At 42.1% G+C, this 11011-nt stretch overlaps 1 protein-coding gene across 1 annotated transcript; it reads right to left on the reverse strand.

The window, feature by feature from the left end:
- Positions 1–1426: 1426 nt before the first annotated feature.
- Positions 1427–2825, reverse strand: LOC130465849 (uncharacterized). Its single transcript, XM_056834679.1, has 5 exons — positions 2681–2825; positions 2278–2595; positions 2055–2195; positions 1873–1980; positions 1427–1790 (listed from the first exon to the last, which is right to left on the reverse strand). The coding sequence occupies exons 2-5, from the start codon at positions 2521–2523 to the stop codon at positions 1491–1493; spliced, it is 795 nt and encodes a 264-aa protein (XP_056690657.1). The 5' UTR covers positions 2524–2595; positions 2681–2825; the 3' UTR covers positions 1427–1490.
- Positions 2826–11011: the final 8186 nt, after the last annotated feature.

Raw genomic sequence — 11011 nt, forward strand, 5'->3', positions numbered from 1 at the left:
ATTCTTTTTATTCAATCAAGTGTAATTGGATTTCCTGTGAGTTTACACCCAATTGACTAATAATATAGGAGTCGCCATTCAGTTTTTAACAACAATGAGAAAAACTGACAAAACCCGGTTATCGTGACATAAAGGGAGTGCAATTATGTTTGACCACGATGGCTGTAGTTTCCCTTGTGATCCCTGGTGTGGGGATCTCTCAACATACACCCGCAAGGTAGAGATTGAGGGTTTGGGGGACTGTAACTACCGAGAGGAGTACTTCGCTCGTCGATAACTCCAGAGGCAGGATATCCTTACTAGCTCAGCATAAATAATTGAAGGGACATGCGTTAACTATTAAACTAATCTGAGTTGATTTTAGAAATATGCAACATATAATACTAATTCGATCGTGATTATCTGATTTAAATAGCATTAAGGGACCTAGCATGATAATCCGATTTCCCAAAAATATTATATTTGTTAGGCGTGATAGAACAATCAGATTAGGTTAGTTTAACAGTTCATAAAAAGGGCGAGGAAAGCAGTTAAATCATCGAAAAGGGACACATTACGACACACCCTTGAGAGGTGCGTCACGGTTCTCAGAAAACTTACCACTTTGACTTTGCTATTTCTCCTTTTTATTTAACGAATCTCAATTATGGGACAGGATACGTTCTGTTCGATTTATGGATCGATTGCGACAGAACGCGTGAACAGTTTCGCAGCGAGAGGCTTAGGCTAAGGGTTGGAGTCAATACTCAGAATATAATTGTGTGTTGTTGTGTGTTCCTTTCACGTCGAATTTAGGGGTCTATTTATAGGGGAGAGTTCGTGGAAAGATAGAATTGCAGAGTTCTAATCCACAAAGAATTAGGAAAAAATACGTACCCAAGTATTCTCAGCGCCCAGGCTTGGGCGCCGAAGATTTCGGCGCCCAGCTCTGGGCGTTGAAAATATGATCCAGGCAATTTCAGCGCCCAGGGCTGGGCGTTGAAATTGCTGTTTGGGCCGTTTTCTTAGTCAGATTCGGATTCCTGAAATCCGTAGAGTTTGAGATTAAATCGAGTCTTTCATTGCGTATCAATTTTATGACGGAATGCGTCTGGGCCCGTTACGAACTCTAGGCTCGTTAGGATTTTAATTAATACGTAACTCTTATTTCCGAATCTTATTAGGAATAGGATTCTTGCAGTTTTCTATCTCATTTAGGATTTATGTTGGAGTGCAACACCTAATTCTGACAGGTTTCTATCTTTTATGACTTGCCACTTTTAGAAGCTACCTTTTACGGCAGTTACTATTTTTAGCAGGTTTCTATAAATAGCAGGTTTCGGGTGAAATGAAATGGGGAATTGAGATTCGTTTATTTTATAGGAGATGCGTTGTCAAGTGGAGATTTATGCTTTCATCATCGAACCTTTCCCTTTCGGGAATGGGGACAAAAGTAGGTGTCTACAACATGCGGAATACAAGAATGAATATGTACAAAACAGGAGGTAAGCCTAAGATTCGGCTTCATGTCTCCAAGCCTCGCCGGTCCATCCACTCCACCCCCCGTGGTACGAGGACCCCCAGCCAGAATCACCCCAAAAATGAGGTTGTGACTGCAACTCTAGGCTAGGCTCTCGGGCCACCGACACAGAACGTCGCCTACGCTCCGGCTCGGACCTCTCCCCGGAAGAACTCACCCCCGCGTCGGAACGGCGATGCCGTAGGGGCGAGTGTCGTGCCCTCTCTCTCTCACAACCGTGTCCCCCGCCCGAGGGACCCGCGTCGTCGGCCCCGGCTCGTCCAGCACCCGTCTACAAGAAAAGACAAAAAGAGGGTGAGTAACAGAAAGCCAAACAAAATGTACAGGTCAAAAGAAAAAAGAGGGCACATTACCCGAGTAGAGTGGGGGCTCCTGCAAGAAAGTGCAGATCGGGCCCGAACCAACGCGGACTTCAACCGGTTGATCACCCCCACCATCGCGTTGGCCGTACGGGCCGGAACCTGAAACAGGAATGTTAGTAACAAAAGAAAAAAAAGAAAGATATAAGAAGAGTGCACAAATAAAAGGTGCATACCGCCTGTACTCCCTCAGGGAGCGGAGCATGGAAAACCCGGTCTTCCGGGAAAGTCTCCACAATCTCGGATCCACTCTCTCCGGTATACGAGATCCGAGCATCGGGAAGCACCCATCCCCCCAACGAAGGGTCAGGACACTCCTGCACAAAACACAATAAACATAAACACATGAGCACGAGCATGAAAACACTAAAATCAATACGAAAAGAGAGGGAAACTTACAGCGCCAGGCTCCGGGAGACGAAGAGAATCCTGGATAAACTGATGATAGCTAGCTCCCTCTATCACCAACTCCGTCGCCGGCACGCCAGTCCTCGAGTGGACCCTCCACGACTCGCCTATCGAACGAGTAGACAGCATGGTCGCAGGCGGAGGCCTAGGCACCGAAAAAGCCCCGACCGTCTGCATACGTACCCGCTCTCCCAGGTACCAGACAGGGTCCCGGCGGCCGACGAACAAGACCCGCATCTGGCTCAGGGCATGACTATCCCTGACCGAAGCATAAGTACCCCTAAAAGAGAGCCATGGGGTCCAAATCACCTGTTTTTGTACAAACACGGTCAGATCTCGCACATAGAAAATAAAAAGAATGACGAAATACGAGATAGAGGATAAGATTCTGCACATGCTCAGGGTTCCCGTCCCGAATGAGATCCCACACGGTATCGGGCGGTGGACGCACTGTCAGCTTCTTCTTCCAACCCCAACGACGACCGGCAGGGTACTCCAAAGGCCTCTGCCCCTTTCGGGGAGCCAGCCAAGGTAAGTGATCAAAGGCCCACAGCTACAAAAGGAAAAGGCAATAAAACATCAAAAAAAAGAGGCCCGGTAAAAGCGAGAAAACAAAAGAAAGTCTAGGCGCATACCTCGATCAAACGCGGAACTCCCGCTAATGTAATGACAAAGTTGAAGGAAATAATGCCCTTGGTCCAAGTATGCATTCTATGTTAAGTCTAATAAATGCGGTTCAGTATTAATTAACAAGTTAATAATTCAGTGAGATCAAGTGAGCTGAATGCCTAGCTAGAGGCCGCTTCAGTTCAAGTGGAATTAATGATATTAATCCACAGCTTACTCTTGACTGAACCCGTAGGGTCACACAAATAGTACGTAAACGGATCAAGTATTTAATGGCATTAAATACTCTATCTATGAATATTCGGAATCGACGGATCTTGGTTTCAGTGGGAGCTGAGATCGTCACAGGCAAGAAATGAATACTCCGGAAACGATGATATTGCCGGAAACGGAAATATGGATCGTATCGGAAATATAAATATTATCCAAGTCGTAGATGTTGCCGGAAACGGAAACATGGTACGTATCGGAAAATATTATCGGAAATGGAAATATTGCCAGAATCGGAAATATTGCCGGAAACGGAAATGTTGTCAGAATCGGAAATATTACCGGAATCGGAAAATAATTCCGGAAACGGAAATATTAAATATTTGTTCGAAACGGAAATTAATTCCGGAATCGGAAATATTAAATATTGTTCGTATCGGAAATGAATTCCGGAATCGAAAAAAATTAATCGGAAGCGCATCGTACGAATAAGCATCGGACGAGGCCTGCCGGACGAGGCCCAGCACGAAGCCAGGCCATCGCCCAGCAAGCCAAGCGCGCCGCACAAACAGCCATGCCAGGCCCAGCGCAAGGCCAGGCCCAGCAGGCTGCGCAGCGCGCACAGCGCACGCAGCACGCACAGCGCGCGCAAGCACGCGCAGCGCGCAGCGCGCGCGGGCGCTGCGTGGGCTGCTGCTCGCGCGCACGCATGGGAGCCCATCGTGGCTGCCGTGCGTGTGTGTGCAAGTGTTTTTGTTCGTGCACGTTTCCTAAAACATGCAGAGTTCGGTTAATGATTAAATTCCTAATTCTAATTGATAAATTAATTAAATTAGAGTTCTTGTAGAATTCTAGGTTTAATTAATTTGTATCTGAATAGGATTCCAATTCCCTTTCCATACCCCTATAAATATGTGGCCTGGGTTCACAATTTATAAACAAGTTTAAAAGTATTCAAAGTGAGTTTTTGAGAGAAAAATTCAGTCACACATTTGCCTATAAAGTGCCGAAAATAATAGTACCTTAAGGGCGATTCTAGTTGGTCAATCTTAAGGCGGATCCGGACGTGCTGTGGACTATCTACGGAGGGACGACACTTGGAGTCCTAAAGACTTGTTCTTGTTCGGTTCGGGCGCAGCTAGGGAGGGCACGCAACAAAGAGTATGCATCTAAATTATGCTATATGATTATGTGTAAATAATATGTTGTCCTGGGTTAATGGTTGTTTCCGCATGATCTATGTAATGTCATATGTATCATAACCTAACAGTGGTATCACGAGCCCCTTATTATTTTCATAATCTAAATTGCATGAACATGGTTAAATATTACAAATTTGCAAGAATTAAAAGGGGTGATTAATTTTCGTAATTGTTAATTAATTGCAAATTGCGTTTATTTAATTATACGTACGCAGTTTTTCGGCAGTTTCTTCGTTACTCATCCGAATTGAGTGATTTTTGTGTCAATTCCGCATGTAAAAGGCATTCTAAAATTTTGACAAAAAAAGGAATTTTTCTGCCGAACCCAGAATTCTCAAATTCGAAGCCTAACTATGACTTTTCGAAGGTTTTAGTTTTTCGAATGCAAAATTTAGTAAATTTAAGATGTTAAATTAAATATTTGCGATTCTTGTTGATAAATCTTGAATTTTTGATTGACCTACTGCATATGTTTAACAAGTTTGAATGCCTAGTCTTGTTAATTATGCAATCTAATTTGTAATTATGATTAATTTGTTGAAAATTAGAATAATTTAGAATTAATTTGATTTTCATAATTAATTGTAATTTAATTAGAAACCTATGATTAAAAACCACCATAAAAATTGTAAATTTATGATAAATTTTAAATTTTTATGACCTAGACTTGAATCCATAACAATCGGAAATCAATTGGATAATAAATTTTCGATTTTTCGCCCTAAAATTATGAAATTAATATTATTTATTAATTTGTCATTAATTTTAAATATAAATTTTAAATTTTATGCGATTCGTTCATAAAACTTGCACGCACGAAGCAATGGACGCTTCGTGTTACCCTTAAGGGGTGTTGTATAATGCGGGCATGCGACGACGAGCAAGGGAGCTCATCGCCCGTGCGGCACGAATGCAATGAGCAAGGGCGTAGTGCACGAGCACAAGGCAGCAGCCCTGCCTTGTGTCGTGTGCCACGAGCAATGAACGAATGGGCATGGGCGAAGGGCGAGCCAAGGCAGTCGCGTGTGGGCAGCAAGCGAGCTGCGCCACAACGCGCGCTGCCTCGCACAAGAGCGCGCAGCCTCGCGCGCAGCGAGCGCAAGCTCGCGTGCCACGAGCGCTGCGCCCAGCATTACTCGCGCGCACAGCGAGCGATGTCGCCCGCCCAGCGAGCGATGTCGCGCGCCCAGCGAGCGATGTCGCGCGCCCAGCGAGCGATGTCGCGCGCCCAGCGAGCGATGTCGCGCGCCCAGCGAGCGATGTCGCGCGCGCACTGCGAGCGATAGCTCGCGTGCGATGAGCGCTGGCGCGCGCAGCGAGCACCAATGCGTGCGGAGGCTTGCGATGGGGATGCAGCAGCTATGCGACGAGCGCATGGGCTGCGCGCACATGGCCAGCAATGGCTGTGTGCGTGCGGCCCATGGGCGTGCAATGCGTAGGGTGTTTGCGTTACGATTAGATCGTTTTGAATGTTTAATTTAAAAATTTCAGTTCACGTAATTTTAATTAATTTTAAAATTAATAATTTAAATTATTTCTTGGATTTTAATTTTGAATATTGTAATTATAATAAATTTTATTTATTCTAATTATTTTACTAAAATTAAAATCATGAATTAATTTAAATACGACTGAAATTAAATTAAATTTTTGGATTCAATTATAAATTGATATGAGCTTTAAATTTTAATTAAATTTGTATGATTCCGGTTGGACTAGAAATACATTTTTATGTTTAAAATTAGTAAAGCATATAAATTTATTGGTTTAAGTGGGAGCGCTTTTTAGTCATAAACTCTTGATTAGGTCTACAAATCCTTAAGGTTAAAACAACTTGATTAGAATTAATAAGGACTGAATAATTGGTAGATTATTGGTGCCCTTGATTAATTGCTGCAAATGTTTACGTGATGCATAATGTGTTTTACTAACCAGCTATGTGGGCCATTCATGATAATGAATGGGTGAATGGTATATATTGTATATGTACTGTCTTGCAGGTTATGAAGTGACTAGTATGGCCCAAATAGGATAGAAAATATGGTCTGCGTACCATTAATTTGAATGTAATTGGTCTAAAGTACCAAAGTTATTTTTCAATTCAAATATGGTCTGCGTACCATCAAATAGTTGTAATTAGTTATAGCTTATCCTATTTGAAGAAAATGGTGCCTCCCACGGAGATTTTCAAGACGGACTTTGAAGTCAAAGCTTCAAGATGAAGTCGGGCCATACTAGATCACAAATATCTTATGCATGTTTTAAGTTATTTATTGCTTTTAAATATGTCTTAAAATGCATGAGATCAAAAGCTTGATTATGTTGCATGATTAAGGATTTTAGTTCACTTAAAATCTAACCAACATAGTAAGAGCCTTAAGTTCCAAACTTAAAAAATTGAGTTAAAAGGTGCCATGCCAAAATATACACTTGCTTGGATATCCTTTACATCAATCTAGTAATAGTTTTCGCTCAGCGAGGTGTTACTTATTGGTCCTAAAGGGGCAAGGTACACAAATAATTGTGAGTACATGTTAGTTTTGGTGAAACTCAACGATATAAGTAAGGAGTCCTTTTATGTCGTGGCAAACAGATAGGTTTACCTAATAAGTTCTTAGACGTACCTATCAACCAAGAATAGTTTCTAGACTATTAGCAAAAGGCTTTTGCTTACCTAAGATGTTCTAGGATTAAGTCGACAAACTGTGCTTAGTTCTTCAATGATTTTAGGATCTTGGAATCATTTTATTCACACCTGCCGGAACACATAATTTGAATAAAATGCTTAATAAACATTGAATTATGCATGTATGCTAGAATTTAAGTTTATTAAGAGAAACTGTGAATGGTTATTTTTTTGTTTATTCTTTTCAATTGTAGTTTTTAATATGGCAAACAACAATTCATTCAACATTCGATCAATTCTCGAAAAGGAGAAGTTGAACGGGAAAAACTTCCTTGACTGGCAAAGGAACTTGCAAATAGTTCTTATGCAGGAAGAAAAGGAGTATGTCCTAGATGAGGCGATGCCCGAAGCTGCAGGCGACGGGGTCACTCAGGCAGCCCTCAATCGTTGGATTGATGCCAACAAGGATGTGAAATGTCTAATGCTCGCCACCATGAGTGCGGATCTGCAGAAAACGTTCATCAACTCAGATGCTTTCACAATCATCAGTGAGTTGAAGAACATGTTCCAAGATCTGGCTCGAGTCGAAAGATTCGAGACTCATAGGCAAATTCTTGAGACCAAGCTTAAGAAAGGCGAGCCCGTAAGTCCACATGTTCTCAAAATGATTGGACTCATTGAGAATATGAGTCGGCTGGATCAGCAATTTTCTCAGGAAATGGCTATAGACACCATCCTCCATTCTCTTCATAGCGGGTATGATCAGTTCAAACTGAACTACAGTATGAATAGTCTGGACAAAACGCTCACTGAGCTTCACGGTATGCTGAACACCGCTGAAAAGACGCTCAAAAGTGATAAGCAGGATGTGCTTATGGTGCGTGGGGGCAAGTTCAAGAAATCTGGAAAGAAGAGGAATGCTAAGAAAGGTGGCAACAAGGCCAGCCCAACTAAGCAAACTGGCGCCAAATCTGCAAAGAGGAAGGTCAGTCAGCCCACTTCTGAATCCGAATGCTTCTACTGCAAGAAGAAGGGGCATTGGAAGAGAGATTGCTTGAAGCTAAAGGAAGATCAGAAGAACGGAACAGTCGTTCCATCTTCAGGTATTTTCGTTATAGACTGTATACTTGCTAATTCAACTTCTTGGGTATTAGATACAGGTTGTGGCTCACACTTATGTTCCAATCCACAGGGACTAAGAAGAAGTAGAAAGTTAAGCAAGGGTGAAGTCGACCTACGAGTGGGAAATGGAGCACGGATTGCTGCATTAGCCGTAGGAACTTACTATTTGTCGTTGCCCTCCGGGCTAGTTTTGGAACTGGAAGAATGTTTCCATGTTCCAAGTCTTACTAAAAACATCATTTCAGTTTCTTGCTTAGATGCTAAGGGATTTTCCTTTTTAATAAAAGACAATAGTTGTTCGTTTTATTTTAAAGAGATGTTTTATGGATCTGCTAGATTAGTCAATGGACTTTATTTATTAGATCACGACAAACAAGTATATAACATAAATACCAAAAAGGCCAAAAAGAATGATTCAGATCTCACCTATCTGTGGCATTGTCGATTAGGCCATATAAACTTGAAACGCTTAGAAAGACTTCAAAGGGAAGGAATTCTAGAACCATTTGACTTAGAGGATTATGGTAAATGCGAATCATGTTTACTTGGCAAAATGACAAAGCAACCTTTCTCTAAAGTTGGAGAAAGAGCAAATGAACTATTGGGTTTAATCCATACAGATGTATGTGGACCAATGAGTACAAATGCTAGAGGTGGTTTCAGCTACTTTATCACTTTCACTGATGACTTCAGTAGGTATGGTTATGTCTACCTAATGAAGCATAAGTCTGAATCCTTTGACAAATTCAAGGAATTTCAGAGTGAAGTAGAGAATCAATTAGGCAAGAAGATTAAGGCACTGCGGTCTGATAGAGGCGGTGAATATCTGAGCTATGAATTTGATGACCATCTGAAAGAATGTGGAATTCTATCAGAATTGACTCCTCCTGGAACACCACAATGGAACGGTGTGTCAGAACGGAGGAACAGAACCTTGCTAGACATGGTCAGGTCAATGATGGGTCAGGCCGAACTTCCATTAGAATTTTGGGGACATGCACTAAATACAGCTGCACTCACTATAAATAGAGCTCCGTCTAAAGCTGTCGAAAAGACTCCATACGAATTATGGGTTGGAAAGCCTCCAAATGTGTCTTTTCTTAAGATTTGGGGATGTGAAGTATACGTCAAACGATTAATTTCAGACAAACTTCATCCAAAATCTGACAAATGTATCCTTGTGGGCTATCCAAAGGAAACAAAGGGGTATTACTTCTACAATACATCTGAGAACAAAGTGTTTGTTGCTCGAGATGGTGTCTTTTTGGAGAAGGATCACATTTCCAAAATGACAAGTGGGAGAAAAGTAGACCTCGAAGAAATTCGAGTCGAACAACAAACTCTAGAGAATGCTCAAGATGACATTCAGGATGAAACTCAGAGATCTTTAGAAGAATCTGGTGAGAATCATGGTCAATCTAGAAATGTTACCCCGCGTAGATCGCAAAGATATAGATCTCAACCGGAGAGGTACTTAGGTATTTTGACGAACGAGAGCTATGACGTTCTATTACTTGAAAGTGATGAACCTGCGACTTACAAGCAAGCTATGACGAGCCCTAGCTCCAAGCAGTGGCAAGAAGCCATGCAATCTGAATTAGACTCCATGTCTGAAAACCAAGTATGGGATTTGGTCGATTTGCCAGATGGCTACCAAGCCATTGGAAGCAAATGGGTTTTCAAACTGAAAAAGGACAAGGATGGGAAACTTGAGGTTTTCAAAGCTAGATTGGTCGCAAAAGGTTACAGGCAAGTCCACGGTGTGGATTACGATGAAACCTTTTCACCAGTTGCAATGCTAAAGTCTATTCGAATAATGTTAGCAATCGCTGCATATTACGATTACGAAATATGGCAGATGGATGTCAAAACTGCTTTCTTAAACGGCATTTTAACAGAAACTGTGTTTATGACACAGCCTGAAGGTTTTGAGGATCCAAAGAATGCTAAAAAGGTATGCAAGCTAAAGAAGTCAATCTACGGATTGAAGCAGGCATCCAGGAGCTGGAATATACGTTTTGATGAAGCAGTCAGTGACTTTGGTTTCATCAAGAACGCGGACGAATCTTGTGTATACAAGAAGGTCAGTGGGAGCAAAATTGCTTTCCTAGTATTATATGTCGACGACATATTGCTTATCGGAAATGACATTCCTATGTTGAACTCTGTCAAGATTTGGCTTGGGAAATGTTTTTCGATGAAGGATCTAGGAGAAGCACAGTACATATTGGGCATCAAGATTTACAGAGATAGATCTAAAAAGATGATTGGACTTAGTCAAAGCACTTATATCAATAAGGTGCTTGATAGGTTCAAGATGGCGGACTCCAAGCGAGGCTACCTACCCATGTCTCATGGAATGACTCTAAGCAAGACTCAGTGCCCAAAAACACTTGATGAGCGTAGACGAATGAATGGGATTCCATATGCATCATTGATTGGTTCAATAATGTATGCTATGATATGTACACGCCCGGATGTTGCGTACGCACTCAGTGCTACGAGCAGATACTAGTCAGACCCAGGAGAGGCGCATTGGACTGCTGCCAAGAACATTCTGAAGTACCTGAAAAGGCACAAAGATGACTTCCTGGTCTATGGTGGAGATGATGAATTAATTGTTAAAGGCTATACGGACGCAAGTTTCCAAACCGACAAAGATGATTTCAGATCACAGTCTGGGTTTGTCTTCTGCCTCAACGGAGGAGCAGTAAGCTGGAAAAGTGCTAAGCAAAGCACAATTGCGGATTCTACAACTGAAGCGGAGTACATTGCTGCACATGAAGCAGCAAAGGAAGCTATATGGCTAAGGAAGTTCATAGGAGAACTTGGTGTAGTCCCCTCCATTAAAGGACCAGTAGCCCTGTATTGTGATAATAACGGAGCTATTGCACAGGCAAAAGAGCCTAGACACCACCAGAGAGTCAAGCATGTACTT

Source organism: Spinacia oleracea, chromosome 1 (genome assembly GCF_020520425.1).
Source record: "Spinacia oleracea cultivar Varoflay chromosome 1, BTI_SOV_V1, whole genome shotgun sequence".
Taxonomy (NCBI): domain Eukaryota; kingdom Viridiplantae; phylum Streptophyta; class Magnoliopsida; order Caryophyllales; family Amaranthaceae; genus Spinacia; species Spinacia oleracea.

Coding starts and splice junctions, on each gene's coding strand:
- LOC130465849 (XM_056834679.1), bottom strand. CDS start 2,523: ATGCGGGTCTTGTTCGTCGGCCGCCGGGACCCTGTCTGGTACCTGGGA. Junction 2,196..2,277: donor GTCTCCCGGAGCCTGGCGCT/GTAAGTTTCCCT, acceptor TGTTTTGTGCAG/GAGTGTCCTGACCCTTCGTT. Junction 1,981..2,054: donor TCCCTGAGGGAGTACAGGCG/GTATGCACCTTT, acceptor TTCCTGTTTCAG/GTTCCGGCCCGTACGGCCAA.